The 19,805-nt window shown below is 46.3% G+C and overlaps 1 protein-coding gene across 4 annotated transcripts in view; it reads left to right on the top strand.

The window, feature by feature from the left end:
* The window catches only part of VWA8 (von Willebrand factor A domain containing 8), a 93,480-nt gene that overhangs the window by 31,778 nt on the left and 41,897 nt on the right, over nucleotides 1-19,805 (top strand). For all 4 annotated transcript variants that reach the window (XM_081014592.1, XM_081014593.1, XM_081014591.1 and 1 more), the window contains exons 17-25: nucleotides 2,666-2,781; nucleotides 4,462-4,568; nucleotides 5,609-5,715; nucleotides 6,358-6,429; nucleotides 7,507-7,583; nucleotides 13,276-13,351; nucleotides 14,615-14,750; nucleotides 17,747-17,866; nucleotides 18,722-18,927. In XM_081014592.1, coding sequence (XP_080870718.1) covers nucleotides 2,666-2,781; nucleotides 4,462-4,568; nucleotides 5,609-5,715; nucleotides 6,358-6,429; nucleotides 7,507-7,583; nucleotides 13,276-13,351; nucleotides 14,615-14,750; nucleotides 17,747-17,866; nucleotides 18,722-18,927 — 1,017 coding nt within the window. The remainder of the gene's footprint in view (nucleotides 1-2,665; nucleotides 2,782-4,461; nucleotides 4,569-5,608; nucleotides 5,716-6,357; nucleotides 6,430-7,506; nucleotides 7,584-13,275; nucleotides 13,352-14,614; nucleotides 14,751-17,746; nucleotides 17,867-18,721; nucleotides 18,928-19,805) is intronic.

Below are 19,805 nucleotides of genomic sequence, written 5' to 3'. Positions count from 1 at the left end.
CAATGTATTATTCATTTAATGCCTAATTAGCACCCAAATCTGCTATATCTAAAAAGAGAATCTCTGTGGCCCTTCACATAGATACAGATTTCTGACATACAGTGAGTCTGAAAAGTGGGGCCTCTCCACAGGGATAACGTTTTGAAATTTCAAAATGTCCAGAGGCCTGCACGTCAGAAGTGAGTCACAGTTCGGACCGAGGGGAGATTCCTGCAGATGAATAGTGACAGGACATCTGCAGAAAGATATAAATAGCCCTCTTGTGCTGCGAGTTGAAATGTACGCCTTAGGTATACAATCCTTGATGGCTCATGCAGCGTCAGGGAGAGAATATAGCTGCTCACCCCCCCCCATAGGGTTCCAGATGCATGTTTACCCTTGTGTAAGGCGATAATTACAGGGCATGAACTTGCTTGCTAACCTGTTCAATACACAAATTACTCTTGCTTTTAAACATGACCTATATCTTGAACTTGAATGTCCCTGCCAGATGTTACATTTTCCAGAGTCTCTTTCTGTTCCATCTAGAAAATGCTCATATAAATAGTTGTAATTTGCTTGCATCTTGGCCATTGGAGAAAAGCAAAGTTTGCTGACAACAAATGGATGTGAATTTGTGAGCAGTTCTGCTTTGCAGTGTTAACTTATATATATATATTTAAAAAGCTAACTAGTGCAAATTTGCTGTTTGAGGAGAGTGAGAGCCAACTGTATAAATGGATTCAGTGTCTCTTCTAAGCCACAAATATATAGGGTCAGGTTTAAGATGCTGGTTTTGACCTTTAAAGTCCTATGCGGCCTAGGACCCTCGTACTTATGGGACCGCCTCTCCTGGTATGTCCCGCAGAGGACCCTAAGGTCCATGAATAATAATAGCTTAAAGGTCCCGGGCCCTAAGGAAACCAGACTATCTTCCTCCAGGGCCAGGGCTTTTTCAGTGACATCTCCGACCTGGTGGAATGCTCTGTACAGAGCTATTCCGCCTGGGCTTCAATTTGAATTAGCCCAATTCTCTCTTCCCTTTTCCCCTTTCCTCTTCTGTGAAGAAACCCTTTCTGGGACCCCACATTTAAATTCTTCCCTGTTCCCCTTGCTGGCCCTAGTAGGACCAACTTGGCCAGTTAGCCCTGGTGATCATTTGATGTCTACTGACTGGGGTTTTTTTTTTCCTTTCTCCAAAATGACCCCTGAATTTTATTGATATTGATGCCGCATTTTATGTTGTATTTTATGCTGTTTTATGCTGTTTTTAAGTCACATTTTAATCAGTGTTTTATATTTGCGGTTAGCCGTCCTGAGCCTGGTTTTTAAAACCGGGAAGGGCGGGGTATAAATATTAAAAATATTATTATTATTATTATTATTATTATTATTATTATCCCAAACACTATGGCTTTGGAAAGCACTACAAATGGTATTGCTCTGTTAGTGCAGATATTTGAGAGAGAAGCTGCAGTATGTTTGCTGCTATCTCCTTACTGGTTCCCATTGTGCTGTACTCACCATGTAACATCTGGAGTTGGATGGATTGTTCTTATAGTTTATCATGCTGGCATAACCCCAGGGATCTGGGGAAACGATGGAAACGATGCCTTATGAGGAATGGCTAAGGGAGCTGGGCATGTTTAGCCTGGAGAAGAGGAGGTTAAGGGGTGATATGATAGCCATGTTCAAATATATAAAAGGATGTCACATAGAGGAGGGAGAAAGGTTGTTTTCTGCTGCTCCAGAGAAGCGGACACGGAGCAATGGATCCAAACTACAAGAAAGAAGATTCCACCTAAACATTAGGAAGAACTTCCTGACAGTAAGAGCTGTTTGACAGTGGAATTTGCTGCCAAGGAGTGTGGTGGAGTCTCCTTCTTTGGAGGTCTTTAAGCAGAGGCTTGACAACCATATGTCAGGAGTGCTCTGATGGTGTTTCCTGCTTGGCAGGGGGTTGGACTCGATGGCCCTTGTGGTCTCTTCCAACTCTATGATTCTATGATCTCTTAACCACAGTTAAGGACTCAGAAGCAGGCTAGGTGATTGTGTACTTGCTCTTCACCAGACCACCCCACTCACTTCACTTGATGGGATTGACATTGGTAGAGCATTGAACTGGCACTGTTAAGGCCAACCAGAGTTTGCTATTCAGCTTCGAACTCCGATTTCAAATTCCATTTAGGAGGGAATTCTGGTTAACCATATCTAATGTTAGCGCTGATACTCAAGTCTTGATGCTTGAACTTCCTCAGTTGAGATCTAGTAATTGACATCACTGAATTTGTGGTACAGCAGACACTCGGGTTGTGAACGTGATCCATGCGGGAGGCACGTTCACAACGTGCAGCGTTCACAAATCGTCTGTGTACGATTTGGCGCTTCTGCGCATGTGCAAAGCGCGATTGCCAAAACCCAGAAGTAACCCATTCCGGTACTTCTGGGTTAGGCGCAGTGCGCAACCCGAAAACACGCAACCTGAAGCATCTGTAACCCAAAGTATGACTGTATTTTTTATTTAAATAGTGGATTTTTTCAAGTTATATAGCACTTAAAGCAGAGACGTGATTGAATTGCGCACTGGTGTCAGTTGCATAACCGTGGGCAGCTTGGGATTTAAGCCGTTTTCCTCCTGCGTTACTGATTAAGAAATGCTGAATAAAATTAATTTTACTTTGGCTAGGCTCAGTCATTGGCATCATCCTTGTCTACACGGCAGCTATTGAGAATTTGTCGGCGTCTATCTCAGTACCCAGATGAAAGACTCTATGATGCTGTCAATAAAGCTTGTCTTTCCAGGTATATTTTTGCATTCTTACGGTTGTGAATTATTATTATTGTGTTTAGTTTAACAACACAAATACATTATTTATTAACAATCTGAAATTTCCAGATATTGCTTTTGATCTTTTTGTTTAACTGAATTCCACTTAATGACGATAAAAGGGCGAAAACAGAATTATTTGTTTGTTTCTTAACTGTATATATCATGCTTCCTCTCAGTCGAAGGCAGCAAACACGAAGGCGAGAAAACAATACAATTAAAAATAAAATAAAAGCACATTTAAAACATTTGAAAACTTCTAAGAATGTGTTATAATATTGAAAACATCTAAAAACATGTAATGCAATCAGATAATCTCACAGCTAATAATGTCAGGGTTGCCAGAAAGAGTAGCTGAATAGTAGACCTGGGTGTGGAGAGGGCAGCTGAGTCGGACCCAGCGAGGGGCAGCCTGAGCAAGGACCACCCACCCTGGCCTGCCCATAGAAAGCAAGTTTCCAGGAAGTCTTGTCTTAGTGTGTGAGCTGAGAGTTTGTTTGGGCCCTGGTGGCTGAGAGGGAGGGTGCACCAGAAGGAAATGGAATTGAGATTGATTTAGATATTAGTAACTTTGTTTCTTGGGACGCAAGTGGCGCTGTGGTCTAAACCACTGAGCCTAGGGCTTGCTGATCGGAAGGTCGGCAGTTCGAATCCCTGCGACGGGGTGAGCTCCCATTGCTCGGTCCCTGCTCCTGCCCACCAAGCAGTTCGAAAGCACGTCATAGTGCAAGTAGATAAATAGGTACCACTCCGGTGGGCGTTTCCATGTGCTGCTCTGGATTTGCCAGAAGTGGCTTAGTCATGCTGGCCACATGACCCGGAAGCTGTACGCTGGCTCCCTCAGCCAGTAAAGTGAGATGAGCGCCGCAACCCCAGAGTCGTCCGCGACTGGACCTAATGGTCAGGGGTCCCTTTACCTTTAACTTTGTATCTATAGGTAATGTGTGTTTTTGCAATATTTTGTTCAAGCTCTCTGCGGTTGCTTCTTTTATATACACTGCTTGGAGATGAATATATTGGAGATGTATTTAATATATTAAGCGGTATAGAAATTAAATGATAGAATCAGTCGGTGAGCAGAGGTTCAGTCCATCTCACTTTGGCTGGGCACACCTGCTCCCTTGCAGGGAACATGTCTGAGAAGCAGACCCCAACTGGGTTGAACCCCGCCCTCCTGCCCATCAGCTGATGCCGCCCAGTAATGTCACCTGATGGGCAGGAGGGTGGGGCTTGGGGGGAAATTGCCTCACAGGCCAAGATCAGTCTGAACACTGGACGTTCCCTCCCTGTGCTCTACAGCCCCCCAGTAAATAGGTTTGTGACCTCATGAAGAGAGAAGCTTTGTCTTGGCTACTGTTGTTTTAAATAACTAATGTATTCATTATAATCTGGGTGCATTTTGCTGCAATAAGGATTAGACCAATGAAAAGAAATCTGAGAGCTTACTCTCCCATGACATAGTGTCTAAGATCCATGCTCAAACACAAACACATTTCAGTAGACACATCTGAAGTGGTTGAGGCAAATATGTAGATAGTATTCTAGGACCGCAATGCACTATGGTCTTGTCTCTCCGTATTGGAGAATTGCAAATATTGTTGATTATTCCCCCCACCCACCCGAAAGTTAACTTTCTCCCATTTCTGTCTCATTAGGTTTTTACCCAACCTTGCAAAATCTGCTTTACATAAAAATCTGCTGGACTCTGGAATTGAAGCAAGCCCCATTGAAACTCTGGAAATGGAGGGGAAAGGCTATAGCTGTAAGCTGCGGTTATCTCTCTCTCTCTCTCTCTCTCTCTCTCTCTCTCTCTCCCTCTCTCTCCCCCTCCCTCCCTCCCTCCACCCCCTGCTTCTTCTGTTAAAGTGAACTTTAGGATAAACAGGCCATGATTCGGTGTTTCAATCTCACTACCTCCTAGAATGCCATTTGCATACTTGTACCCTTGTACTCTGAGGGTTTGCTATGGCAGCCATTTCTCTAAGCAAAGGGAAACGCAAAAGCTAAGTGGAAAGTATCCAAGTGCAGCCAGGCTAACCAGAATAGTGGCAAAGCACAGTGAACAGCTCACTGCTGAGAGCAGGCCTCCAATTCGGATCTCTAAACTCCTCAAATGCACATCTCAGAACCACTTTTTTCTTCTCAGAACCGCATTTCCTTCCCCCACCCCCCAAAAAACGTATTGACCGGTGAGCCATTGCATGGGGCTGCATTTTTCCCACTTCCCTAAAACATGGCCTCTTCCCCTTTCTTGCTACCTGGAAGATCTGTTGTAATTCTAAAAGTGGTGTGGTGCAGTGGTTAAGAGCAGTAGACTCGTAATCTGGTGAACTGGGTTTGCTTCTCCGCTCCTCCACATGCAGCTGCTGGGTGACCTTGGGCCAGTCACACTTCTTTGAAGTCTCTCAGCCCCACTCACCTCACAGAGTGTTTGTTGTGGGGGAGGAAGGGAAAGGAGAATGTTAGCCGCTTTGAGACTCCTTAAAGGGAGTGAAAGGCGGGATATCAAATCCAAACTCTTCTTCTTCTAAAAGTAGTAACAAGCATGTAAGACAAGTCATGGCATCATATGTCTACACAGTATTTAGTTTCTAAATAGTTTCCAGGTTTTAGAATGCACAACTCTCCTGATAAGCATGTTCTCTAGCTAGATGCTCCTTTTCAAAATACCTCAAGCTTTCATAATGACGTCTCAATGTATCTTATGTTCCCCACCTCCATGACTTTGCTAAAATCAAATATTTCCATTGCACTTTGAATGGATATAGTTGTGCATATATGTGGTTTGTATGAAACCTCCAGGTGAAGTGGACTCGGGAACCCTGAAGATTGGGGCAGTCACAATCCCGATTTATAACCCCTTGGAAAGGATGAAAGTGCCCGATGTTCTCTTCTATGAAAATACCCAAGTAAGTGCTGATCTCTCACTGACCAATTTCGGCCAAGATTTTAATAACAAATACTTACGACCAGATTTCTCCGCCATCCTTATCTAATGTGATTAAAACCACTGCAAACGTTATTCAAATGTTCTAGATAAATACATCGCCACCGAAGAATTTTGTTAACAAGGTTGCTGTGGCTGTTTCCAGCAAGAAGTGGCACTCCTGATTTCTTCACTTACCTCAAGTCCCATTTGCCACGTAGGAAGTTTATTGGGAGGTTCCTTCTTCCATTCATTGCTGTGTTAGTTCACCTTCCTAGGTGTGGATTTTGCATTTTTCTGCTGTGCGTTAAAGACAGCCTCTGTTATTATGCCTCTATTACTATCAGTATCAGTTTTAGTATTATTCAATAGATTCATTACTGAGCTAGACATACCTGTAGCTGAACCAATCAACACCAGTTCTTAAATTCTTACCAATATAGATTAATGTGTAATTAAAGAAAACATATATTATTGCTTCTCTAAATGGGTGTGGCAACTGTGCATCACCAACACCACAAAAAATTACACATGTACATTCAAGAGCTCTGGAATACTTCTTCCTGCTGCCTTGCCATTACTAAGTTGTTTCAAGTTTTATAAAGCAGTTTTAATTTCTCTCTAGCATATGATGGTGATGGAAGATATGCTAAAAGACTTTTTGCTTGGCGAACACCTTCTCTTGGTTGGCAACCAGGTGAGAGCAACCCAATATTTCTTGCTAGCGTGTGCTTTTGTTTTACTGTAATTAGTATTTATTGAAAGCTCTGACCTGGATAATTTGACAGATGACTGACACTGAAAAGTCCACTGTTACTGTACATGGGGGGGGGGGGGAACCTTGCATCCAAAGATGTAAAATTATTTTGAATATTACCCTCAGAATGAGCTTTGGGTCTCAGAATGAGCTTTGGAAAAATAAGCAAACTAAGGCGGTGTTAAAAAGTGTGTGGCTCCAGGGAAGAGATAGCCAATACTTTGCAGTGTGGCAGCAAAGCCCCTGTCTGGAGGCGGGTAGCGCTGTGGTCTAAACCACAGAACCTAGGGCTTGCCAATCAGAAGGTTGGCGGTTCGAATCCTTGCGACGGGGTGAGCTCCTGTTGTTCAGTCTCAGCTCCTGCCAACCTAGCAGTTCGAAAGCGCATCAAAGTGCAAGTAGATAAATGGGTACCGCTCCGGCGGAAAGGTAAACAGCATTTCCGTGCGCTGCTCTGGTTCGACAGAAGCAGCTAAGTCATGCTGGCCACATGACCTGGAAACTGTCTGCGGACAAACGCCGGCTCCCTCGGCCGATAGAGCGAGATGAGCATGTAACCCCAGAGTCGTCCACGACTCGACCTAATGGTTAGGGGTACTTTTATCTTTACCTTTAGTCTACTTATCTGAACCCAGGCTCATGGCTGGGCTCTCCTCCTTCATCATGAATGGTAGCTGAGGACAAACCTACAGCTCGTTGTTTGCAAGGGAAGTCCTTAACTACTATAAGCCCAGCTTCAGCTGACATGCAAAGCCAAACCTTGAGTTAGCTACTGCAGGCGCTGGGAAGGATCTCCTCTCCGGAAGTCAGCATGTTCCCACAGTCCCAGGAAGCCATTATTGACTGTGTTGTGCAAACTAGGCCTAAAAAAAATGTTGTTTCTACATACAGTACGAGCACTGCTTTTTGTTAATCATTTTTCCATGGTTGGGGTTTGGTTTTCCTTGGTTGTAAAGAATATTTAATCCTGTTGCATTAATTTGCCGTTAAGGAGTGGAATGGTTTTCCTTTCTGCAGGGTGTGGGGAAAAATAAGGTGGTTGACAGATTCCTTCACCTGCTCAATCGACCAAGAGAGTATTTGCAACTGCACAGGTAAGAGGGGCTGTGTAGTCATTTTACATGACTTCACAATCAGGTAGGCACCTGTTTAACCTGTTTTTAGCTTATCATTGATTTTAATCATTTTTAAATGTTTTAAATAACTGATGTTAACTGTCCCATCTGGCCTGGGGCGGGGCCTGAAGCCTCACAAGGACTGCTCTGCTGCCCAGGAAGACTCCCCTGTGGTGAGTGCCTGAGGGCCCTGCTCTTGCCACTTACCATCTGGCCTGGGGCGGGGCCTGAAGCCTCACAAGGACTGCTTGCTGCCCAGGGGGACTCCCCTGTGGTGAGTGCCTGAGGGCCCTGCTCTTGCCACTTCCCATCTGGCCTGGGGCAGGGCCTGAAGCCTCACAAGGACTGCTCTGCTGCCCAGGGGGACTCCCCTGTGGTGAGTGCCTGAGGGCCCTGCTCTTGCCACTTACCATCTGGCCTGGGGCGGGGCCTGAAGCCTCACAAGGACTGCTCTGCTGCCCAGGGGGACTCCCCTGTGGTGAGTGCCTGAGGGCCCTGCTCTTGCCACTTCCCATCTGGCCTGGGGCGGGGCCTGAAGCCTCACAAGGACTGCTTGCTGCCCAGGGGGACTCCCCTGTGTGAATGCCTGAGGGCCCTGCTCCTTCTTGCCACTTACCACCTGGCCCAGGGAGGGCCTGACAGGACTCACAAGGACTGCTCCTGCCACCTACTATCTGGCCCAGGGTGGGGCCTCACAAGGATGGTTGTTGCCACTGATGCTGCTACTGCCCAGGAGGACCTGTAGGGGTGCAGAGTTCTTTTTAACATTTTTTTTTTTTTAAATAATTTCCTTTCCCTTTAGATTTTTTATATATGGGGGTGGGATGGATGTTTGGGTGGGCTTGGGAATTTGTTAGATTTTGATGAATTTGTAATTTTTGCAGTTTTTATTTGTATTGTTTTATTGCTTTCTGGGTTGTTTTGTTTTTTGTTTTTATTGTTTTAAGGTTTTATTGTTTTAGGCTGCGAAAGAATAACATTAATTGCCATCAATGGAGGCTACTATGAGGCCTGGGATTGCTACCGTGGAGGGGCGAGGGAGGTATGGCGGTGGGGGCAGATGTTCTAGGCGAAGGGGATCGAGATATGGATACGCTCGTACCCCTTCCAATCTGCGCCCCATCCCGAGGGACGAGGGTAGGGTGAGCAAGGATTACTCACCTCCGTCACTGGTGCTGTGCAATGCCAGGTCTATAGGCAATAAAACCGCCACCCTGCGAGATTTCTTTATCTCGCAGGGGGTCGACCTGGCTTGTGTGACGGAGACCTGGGTGCGTGAAGGGGCAACAGTTACCTTACGAGAGATGGCGCCCCCGGGTTTCTCCGTCCTCCACCAGTCGCGGACTGTGGGCCGGGGGGGAGGGGTGGCATTATTAATCCGGGAAGATTGTCCTTTCAGGGCTCTACCATCGCCATCGATCCCCGGCATTGAATGTGTTGGCCTAGTGTGGGGCTCCGAGGAGAGCTTGGCTGTCTGGCTGGTGTACCGGCCACCTAGCGCACCAGCAGCCACCCTGTCAGGCCTATTGGAGGCGGTGGCCGGCTGGGCCTTGGAGTTCCCTAACCTATTGGTATTGGGGGACTTTAACATCCATGCTGATGCCACTCCCTCCTCACAGGCTCTGGACCTGGTGTCTTCCATGGCGACACTAGGGCTCTCCCAGTTTGTTTCGGGCCCCACACATCAAGCAGGCCACACGCTGGATTTGATCTTTGGCGTAGGTATAGATGTGATCATGTCTCCTTCGATGAAGGTGCCATGGTCTGATCACTACGCTCTGAAAGCCAGGATTGACTTTCCGCCCCCACCCTGCTTAGGTGGCAAGCCAATTTGGGCTCGCCCGCAGAGGCTGATGGACCCTGATAGATTCCGCCAAGCCTTGCGGGACCTTGCTCCCCCTGGCGACTCATTGACTGAGCTTGTTGAGGGCTGGAATACCCAGCTCCTGGCAGCCATCGATGAGATCGCACCTAAGCGCCCTCTGCGACCCCGCAGAAACCGGGCTCCCTGGTTTACCGAGGAGCTCCGGAAAATGAAGCGGGACCTCAGACGGCTAGAGCGAGTATGGCGGGGTGCCCGTGACGGAGCCTCAAGAACATCTTATAGGGCTTTTATGAAAACCTACGAGATGGCGGTGAAGGCTGCTAAGAAGTCTTACTTCTCGGCCTCCATTGCATCCGCTAGCTCTCGCCCGGCGCAATTATTTAGTATAATCAGGTCTTTAACGTCCCTTGAGGGACAGCCAAATTTAAATAACAATTTGACACTTAGCTGTGAGGCATTTGCGAGCTTTTTCGCGGAGAAGGTCTTGTTGCTCCGCCATGACCTCCCTGCCAATTTGGATACAATAAAGGAACTGGAGGCCCCTCGACTGTCCTCGGGTCCAGTATTGGACCACTTCGACCGGATATCCCCAGCCGATGTGGACAGACTCCTCCGAGCTGGAAAGCCCACCACCTGTCCTCTCGACCCGTGCCCGTCTTGGCTGATTAGAGCGTGTCCAGACGAGGTGCGGGCCCTCCTGGGGGATATCATCAATTTGTCCCTTGGCACGGGGACATTCCCAGGGGAACTGAAGGAGGCGGTGGTGCGCCCGCTCTTAAAGAAAACATCATTAGATCCTTTAGATCTATCCAATTACCGCCCAGTTTCGAATCTTCCGTTCCTGGGTAAGGTGATTGAGAGAGCGGTTGCTGAACAGCTTGGTGGGTTTCTGGATGAAACATCGGCTCTGGATCCATTCCAGTCCGGCTTCCGCGCTGGTCATGGGACCGAGACGGCTCTGGTCGCCCTAACAGATGATCTTCGTAGACAGCTGGATCGAGGCGGGTCGGGGCTGCTGATTCTTCTAGATCTGTCAGCAGCTTTCGACATGGTCGATCACGAACTTCTGGACCACCGCCTTGCCGACGTGGGGATCCAGGGCACAGCCCTTCAATGGCTGCGCTCGTTTCTCTCCGGTCGGGGACAGAGGGTGGCGCTTGGGGGGGAATTGTCATCACGCCACTCCTTGGTGTGTGGAGTACCTCAGGGTGCGATACTCTCCCCGATGCTTTTCAACATCTTTATGCGCCCCCTCGCCCAGCTTGTTCGGAGTTTTGGGCTGGGTTGCCATCAGTATGCCGATGACACCCAACTCTATCTGTTGATGGATGGCCATCCTGACTCGGCCCCAGACACACTGACCAGATGTTTGGAAGCTGTGGCTGGATGGTTACATGGGAGCCGGTTGAAGCTAAATCCTTCGAAGACAGAGGTCCTGTGGCTGGGACGGGGCGATATGGGATTGGGGGGGCAACTCCCATCTCTTGCGGGGGCGCAATTAGTGCCAGCACCATCCGTTAAGAGTTTGGGTGTAATCTTCGACACCTCCCTTTCCATGGAGGCGCAGATTGCAGCTATAACAAAGGCGGCATTTTTCCATCTCCGCCAAGCTAAGCAGTTGGCTCCTTACCTCTCTCGCCCTGACCTAGCCACTGTGATCCACGCGACGGTCACCTCCAGACTGGATTATTGTAACTCGCTCTACGTGGGGCTGCCCTTGAGACTGACCCAGAAACTCCAGCGGGTGCAGAATGCTGCAGCGAGACTCCTTACGGGGTCTTCGCTGCGAGATCACATTCACCCGGTGCTACACCAGCTGCACTGGCTCCCGGTGGAGTACAGGATCAGGTTTAAGGTGCTGGTTTTAACCTTTAAAGCCCTATACGGCCTAGGACCCTCGTACCTACGGGACCGCCTCTCCTGGTATGCCCCACAGAGAAACTTACGGTCTTCAAATAAAAACATCTTGAAGGTCCCAGGCCACAGAGAAGTTAGGCTGGCCTCAACTAGAGCCAGGGCTTTTTCGGCTGTGGCTCCGATTTGGTGGAACGCTCTGTCACAAGAGACCAGGGCCCTGCAGGATTTGACATCTTTCCGCAGGGCCTGCAAGACAGAGCTCTTCCACCAGGCCTTTGGCCAGGGCACAGCCTGACTCCCTCCCTCGGCAATCTTCGCGGAGCTCTGGCCCAATAGTTGCCAGTGGCCTGAATTAATTAATTTTATAATGAATGATTTTAGAGTGTTGTTTATGCTATACTTTTATACTGTTTTATTGTTGTTAGCCGCCCTGAGCCCGGCTTTGGCTGGGGAGGGCGGGATATAAATAAAATTTATTATTATTATTATTATTTTTACTGATCATTTTACTGTTTTGTTCTTGTAAACAGCTTTGATGCTTTTTTTGTACACTTGGTATATAATTTTTATTATCTCAATTGTTGGGCTTTGCTATAAATTATACTGGATTTTTCAGACACATGGCTGGTGAAATATTACAGATGCTTCCAGTAAATATCCCTTTAGCTGGCCCAACCTACTTCCAATACTGGATAGAGTGATATAGCAATTTAGATTTGGAGTGAATAGCAAGGTCACAGGAAATGTGCTGCATTTAAAGTTCTAACAAGACAACAAATTAAACCATTTTTAGGACATAATTTTAGGAAAAGGTGAGTTGAATAGTTTGAGCAGTCACCCGTAAGAATGAATAGCTAATAGAGACGAATGCACCCAGATCTATGTGCTCTGGTATGTTTCCCTCGGTGAAGCAATGCTTATCAACTTGTATCCCTCAGTTTAGCTTCTGAGTCTCTTCATGATCCTCTCCTGTTTCCTTCCTCTTCAATTCAGCCATTTCAGCTCATCAGGTCCAGCAATTATCTCTTCTCAACTCCTAAACAATATTTTCACTCCCCTTTTCAACCTTTTTAGCCAATCACCAAAGGAGAGTAAGTTTCTGTTTGTTAAGTTTTTCTTTCCCCTAATTGCCACGTTCCTGATCTAAACCTTTTAACATCCTGTGCAGAATTTCCTCAGCAAAACATCCCCTTGAACATTATTTTGAACTTTTGACCCTTCCGTTCAGGAAAGCTGCAGAAGCAGCCATTTTGCAGCCCATGCTGTAAAACCAAAAACCAAATGCAAAATGGCTGAAAGTCCTGCTCTTTTGCTCTCTTTAGAGTTATTCAATCCAGTGGGTGGGAAGAGGAGGAGTCGCGTTCTCCCATGAAAGATTCCTGCCTTCCAGGGGGGTTGGACCTTCCAACTCTACAATTCTCTGATTCTATGTTGAACAGGAGGGTACATTAGATGAATTCCAAGCTGAGACAGGTTGCCTTGGAGGGATTTGGGGTTTGTCCAGAGTTAAAGCAGGCGTCCCTGAAGCCCTTTGTGGCATCTTGGCAACCCAGGCATAAAAAACATGCATGGACAAGCAAAATTGTTTCTCTAGGTTTATTGTGTATGGAGAACACCAGGGGAGAGGGGGCAACTTTGCAAAATTGAAACTAGTGTGTTCTAAACAACGCATTGGAGTGGAAAGATTCTGAATGGAAAGGGATTAAAGCTTTCAAAGGTTAAATAATGCTGAATGGCATGGTCTCTTCTACTCATTAAAACAAGGGACTGCTAACTGAAAAATCATCTTGAGGTGGTGAAACAGAGTATAACTTCCCTGAGAAGACTAACTTCGGTTCCCTTTTCAACACCAGTTTTGTGATGAAAGCATTTTTCCTTAAAGCTCAGTGCCCTTTCTAAGGTGGTTTCTAAGTGTAAAATGGAGTCAGATACTTTGAAATAAGAATAAATTAATTCCCTTTTTGACTTGTGCATGTTTTGCTATCTTAGAGACACGACCGTGCAGAGTCTTACACTTCAGCCTTCGGTTAAAGATGGTCATATTGTCTATGAGGATTCTCCACTAGTAAGTCCACATTTGTGCATTTGAATACAGTGGTGCCCCGCAAGACGAATGCCTCGCAAGACAGAAAACCCGCAAGACGAAAGGGTTTTCTGTTTTGGAGGCGCTTCGCAAGACGAATTTCCCTATGGGCTTGCTTCGCAAGACGAAAGCCCATAGGGAAATCTCCGGGGACCTGTTTTAAATTGCTGGCGGTCGGGAGCAAAGACTTTCGCCCACAGCCGGCCTTCAGAAGAGGTCCTGGACCTCTTTGCTCCCCCCCGCCTGCCTTCCCGGGACAGCGGAGACTTCTCCACTGCCCCGGGCGATCTTAAAATGCTGGCGGGCGGGAGCGAAGCGTTCGCTGCCGACCCCCAGCATTTTAAAATCTCCCCGGGACAGCAGAGAAGTCTCCGCTGCCCCGGGCGATCTTAAAATGCTGGCAGGCGGGAGCGAAGCATTCGCTGCCGACCCCCAGCATTTTAAAATCTCCCCGGGACAGCAGAGAAGTCTCCGCTGCCCCGGGCGATCTTAAAATGCTGGCGGGCGGGAGCGAAGCGTTCGCTGCTGACCCCCAGCATTTTAAAATCTCCCCGGGACAGCAGAGAAGTCTCCGCTGCAGAGGCTTTTAAAATGCTGGCGGTCGGCAGCAAAGCCCTCCTGTCCCCGGAGCTTGCGGGGCGGGAGGTGGGGAGAAGGGCTTTTCTTCCCACCCCCAGCCTTCAGAACAGCCTTCTGAAGGCTGGCAGTGGGAAGAAAAGCCCTTGTTTCCCCCCCCCCCCAGCCTTCAGAAGAGGTCGGGGGACAGACTGTCCCCGGACCTGGTCTGAAGGCGGTTTCCCTAGGAACGCATTAATTGATTTTCAATGCATTCCTATGGGAAACCGTGCATCGCAAGACGAAAAACTCGCAAGAAGAAAAAACTTGCGGAACGAATTAATTTCGTCTTGCGAGGCACCACTGTATATGAGTTCTTCACTAAATTTCATTGATGGGTCCAAGTCCTTATCTTGAGATGAAATACATTGTTACAAATCTAAGAATGCCCTGTTTCTTTTCAAAGTAAGTTTTCTAGCCCTCAAAACAAGTAAGTTGAAATGGCCTTTGGTCTGGCAGAGGTTTCTGCCAAGAGAAGTGGAGAAAACAATCAATTGAATGTATTCTCTTAAATATCCAAAATGTGAACTCTATGACAAATGCACAGGTAGTAAATTTACATCTTTATCAAAGTGCATCCGGAGTTGTGCAGTTTCTTTTCCAATGCGCGTGCTGTTTAACATTTTCCAGGTGAAAGCTGTCAAAAAGGGACACATTCTGGTTATTGACGAGGCAGACAAGGCCCCAACAAATGTCACCTGCATTTTGAAAACCTTGGTGGAAAGTGGAGAAATGATTCTGTCTGATGGAAGGCGCCTTGTTGCCAGTAAGTAAACCCCTGAACACAGCATTCCAGCAGTTGCATTTGTTGCAGATTAATGACTAGCACATTTCTCCAATGTTTGGGCCTTCTTTTGGTCATTAATTACTATCTAAATATAGTTTACCAAAGAAAATAAAGCTTTTAGGTTGCAAACACTCAGACGGTACATTAGGTTCTTGTTCTCTGTCTCTTATTATTAATGTATATTTGAGAATATCAGAATAATTATATAATAAGAATGCATTGCCCTAGGAAACAAAGATTTTTAATACTACCAGCCAGTGCTGCGGTCTTGGGCTGGATAGCTTGCAAGTTTATTTTAAATAGTTCTGGGAAAAAGACCTTGGCTCTGCAAATCTTTGGTCCCAGGGGCCATAAGAGGCATTGGATGTGCCACATCAGAGGCAGAAAGACAGCTCCACCTTCAGAAAAGGAGACCCAGCTACCATTTCGCTGCCACCACAGCAGCTTCCATGCCATTTGCCCTATTGAGGTCAGAGCTCTGAAGTCAGTAAATTCAAGAGGGGATTTTCCAGGGTGATTTGGAGGGATTCTAGGGAATCCATGGATCCAAAGGATCCAGTCCCACAACATGCCTCTATTCAAGGAATAAATTAATGCAGCCCAAATACTGTTGGAGTTCATTCCAGTTTTTTTAAAAATTAAAAATAAATTAAAAAAAAAAGAGGAGCACAGATTGTGTTCCCTTTGCCCCTCACTTCCATTCTGCCAGCAGGAGTCCAGCAGACATGCCTTCTTAATTTTCAGCCCCTCATGCCTTGGGAATTAAAATGGAAATATATGAGATTAGCAAACACTGGCCTCTGTCCCTCTTTCCTTCCCTCCTTCATCTTTCATGTCTCTGCCTCCCAAAGGCTTTCACAGCTGTTTGTTGCTGCAGCCCTGGCTATAAGCTCCACCGGCTAATGGTGCTTCTGCGAGGCACCTCTCTTTGGGGTGGGGGTGTCAGCATTTCACTCCTCCGTTGCTGGATGTTTGACTGCCATATCACATGTCTGTGTTTACTTTCCAGACTTGGAAAGTATGAGAACGGAAGTCAGCCTTATCTCTTCCGCTGTATTGTACTTTGTACTTACTTACTTACTTACTTACTTTCTCTCTCTTGAAGAAGAAGAAGAAGTGAGAGGACACCATGATTGCTTTGTCCTGTATATGTTGTTGTTATTTAGTCATTTAGTCGTGTCCGACTCTTTGTGACCCCATGGACCAGAGCACGCCAGGCACTTCTGTCTTCCACTGCCTCCCGCAGTTTAGTCAAACTCATGCTGGTAGCTTCAAAGACACTATCCAACCATCTCGTCCTCTGTCGTCCCCTTCTCCTTGTGCCCTCCATCTTTCCCAACATCAGGGTCTTTTCCAGGGAGTCTTCTCTTCTCATGAGGTGGCCAAAGTATTGGAGCCTCAGCTTCAGGATCTGCCCTTCCAGTGAGCACTCAGAGCTGATTTCCTTCAGAATGGAGAGGTTTGATCTTCTTGCAATCCATGGGACTCTCAAGAGTCTCCTCCAGCACCATAATTCGAAAGCATCAATTCTTCGGCGATCAGCCTTCTTTATGGTCCAGCTCTCCCTTCCATATGTCCTGTATATATTGCTTAATAAATACTTAGAATGCACACACCAAAGCTCCACTTCGTTTCTGCTATACTCTGCTGATTGAGCGTGCACATATCTTTGGCTATGTGTCGCTGGTGCGCACCGGGGCTGAAGATTTATGGATGTCCCGGGCTGCACTTCATCAGGAAGACGCCCGGAGAGGTTTGTCTCCATTTGGGGACTGTGTGTGCCCCACAGGCGTGTTCCAATGGGGGGGTGGTTCAAAAAAGGTTGAGAGGCTGCCAGCTCTGCAGGCAAGGGGTGACATAACTGGGTTCCTGAGCCCCACAGGGGAACTGTAAAAAGAATGTAGTTGGTCAAGGGAGCCGCGGACTCAAAAAGGTTGAAAACCTCTGCTATATTCAGAGCACTGGCATATTGGTTAGCTAAAAAATTATAACCAGGTGCGCCTGTCTAACAAAGAAGTGCTTATATTGGACTGTAGTGATCACTGTGCTGCGCTAATGGATATTAGTTTTATTACATAAGGTAAAGGTAAAGGGACCCCTGACCGTTAGGTCTAGTCATGGATGACTCTGGGGTTGCGGTGTTCATCTCGCTTTATTGGCCGAGGGAGCTGGAGTACAGCTGGGTCATGTGGCCATCATGACTAAGCCGCTTCTGGCTAACCAGAGCAGCACACGGAAACGCCGGTTACCTTCCCGCCGGAGCAGTACCTAATTATCTACTTGCACTTCATGCTTTTGAACTTCTAGGTTGGCAGGAGCAGGGACCGAGCAACGGGAGCTCACCCCATCGTGGGGATTTGAACTGCCGACCTTCTGATCGGCAAGCCTTAGGTTCTGTCGTTTAATAAATGTTTCAGATCAGAGTGTTAATAGAGAGAGTTAGCTTGTTGTAAGTTTGCTTGGAGTGGGCCTGCAGGATTGGAAAAGGTGAAATCCTCTACCTTTTTATGAAGAATGAGTTGAACTGTTGAGTTTCTCTAGACTGGAATTGAATGGAATAGTTTGGCAGCAGGAGAGAAGGCTGTAGAATCAGTAAAATTTAAATAATTGTGAAATGTAACACATTGTTCAAGGGAAATGTAGGGATAGATGAATCAAAATGCTAATGGTTCATATGAATTTTTCATGTGGTCATTCACTAATCACCAAGTATTTTTTAAAAAATCTGTATGAAAATCCATATTTAAATATGTATATAAATGTATTTGTAACAAAATGCATAATTTTATACTTTTTGTACTTTTGGGGTATTCTATTGCAAAATTTTAATGATAATGGGTTATATTCACTGTAGAGTTAAGCAGATCATTTCATATATATTGATTATTTAAAACCTTTCAGTGGGCATGAATTTTGTTACTTGAACCGTGCCTTGTAAAGTTGAAAATATTAATTCAATTATATGTATTTTCTAGACTCTGCTAGTGTGAGTGGAAGAGAAAATGTGGTGGTAATTCATCCAGATTTCAGAATGATCGTTCTAGCAAACAGACCTGGATTTCCGTTTTTGGGCAATGACTTTTTTGGAACACTAGGTAAGTGCAGTGCTTAATAAACCAACAACTGTGTTTTCTACAGACTTCAGTATGGAAAATATAAGCTTTGCTTTACTCGTCGTCCTGATAGAAAAGATACACAGGAAACAGGCTGTTTTTTAAGAAATCTGTTCAGCCTTTCAGATAGGAGGCTGTGTCAGTCATTTTCTCATCTGAAACTTGGAAGAGTATTACACATGGACTCTTTGGGGAAAGTGGCTGCATAAAATAAGGGATCTTGAATTTTAAAGTATTTGGCTAAGCACATAGCAGCACATACTTTTTCAGAATGTTAGCAAGAAGAACTATGTTTCTGGGATTGTTATAAGGTAATTTGGGACGAGAGGAAGGGGTCCAAATACTGGCATTCCGTGACTGTTGTGGGTCCATATACCCCAACCTTCCTCAGTGTTGGATGGGCTTGATGGAAGTTGGCACCTCATTGGGAGGGCAGCAGGTTGCTGAAAGCTCATAGTATCAACTCTGGTGCTAGCTCTTGGAAATCTCATACAAAGGATCCGTTCCCAGCCTTTCTGCCTGAGCTACTTTCAAGTGGAGGACTGAATGATTATGGTCCCCACTGAGGAGAGCACTCAGCAGCTGGCGAACTTCCATACGCGAAGATGCGTTGAAGCTGGGCAATAGGTATCTAGAGGGACCGTTTGCCATAAAGACCCCTTTGAATAGCACAAGGGGCAACATGGTTGAAGGTTCAGTGGAGACTTCCGCCTCCAGTCCAGGAATGCAACCGTGTCAACAACACCTGGCTTTGTGGCGTTTGCATAGCTTCAGGGTTTCCATTACTATATGCTACAACCTTTCCACAACTCTCCATTCCTTGCTTGTTTATTCCAGGAGATATTTTTAGCTGCCATGCAATTGATAACCCCAAACCAAGCTCTGAACTTGCAATGCTTCGACAATACGGGCCCGCGGTTCCTGAGCCAGTCCTGCAGAAACTGGTGGCTGCTTTTGGAGAGCTCAGAAGCTTGGCCGACCAAGGAATTATCAACTATCCTTACTCAACGAGAGAAGTAGTGAATATAGTCAAGCATTTACAGGTACAGTATATACATTCCTGCTACTGGCACGATTTGGAACAGACCCACTGATAAATATTGACATAGAATCATAGAATCATAGAATAGAATCATAGAATCATAGAGTTGGAAGAGACCACAAGGGCCATCGAGTCCAACCCCCTGCCAAGCAGGAAACACCATCAGAGCACTCCTGACATATGGTTGTCAAGCCTCTGCTTAAAGACCTCCAAAGAAGGAGACTCCACCACACTCCTTGGCAGCAAATTCCACTGTCAAACAGCTCTTACTGTCAGGAAGTTCAGGAAGTTCTTCCTAATGTAACTTGCAAAAACCGTTCGGAAGAGTAGATTGAAATTGGTAAAGCCTAAAATGTTTGTAGGACCATCTAAGTGGTTTTAATGGCTGTGGCTGGTTCCAGAGTGAAAGCAGTGAAATTAGGTTAGTCGTGGATGACCCAAGTCCAGCAGGGGCCTGAATCTGATTGACTCAAGAGAAAATGTGCCCAGATGATTCCTCCTTTCCTGTGTATATAAAGGACCAGGGCCCTGCGGGATTTGACATCTTTCCGCAGGGCCTGCAAGACGGAGCTGTTCCGCCAGGCCTTTGGGCAGGGTGCAGTTTGACTTTCTTTTGTATAGAACAAGCCCGAAGGAGGGCCCCAACCCGCTCCCAGGTCCTTGTATGATCAGTGTAAACAGTTGATCCTGGCAAGTATTAACCACGCTCAATTCCTACCTGATAATTGTCACCTGGCCAGATTTTAACTTGTCTGAATTAATTTTAAGATGCATTTTAATTAATTGATGTCTGTTTTATGTTTTTATGATGTTAGCCGCTCTGAGCCCGGCCTCGGCTGGGGAGGGCGGGATACAAATAAAAAATTATTATTATATTAT

Source organism: Podarcis pityusensis (assembly GCF_964106645.2).
Source record: "Podarcis pityusensis genome assembly, chromosome: 7".
In the NCBI taxonomy this organism is placed as follows: Eukaryota; Metazoa; Chordata; class Lepidosauria; order Squamata; family Lacertidae; genus Podarcis; species Podarcis pityusensis.
The sequence above is the reverse complement of the archived record's forward strand: the minus strand, read 5'-3'. Positions and strand labels throughout refer to the sequence as shown.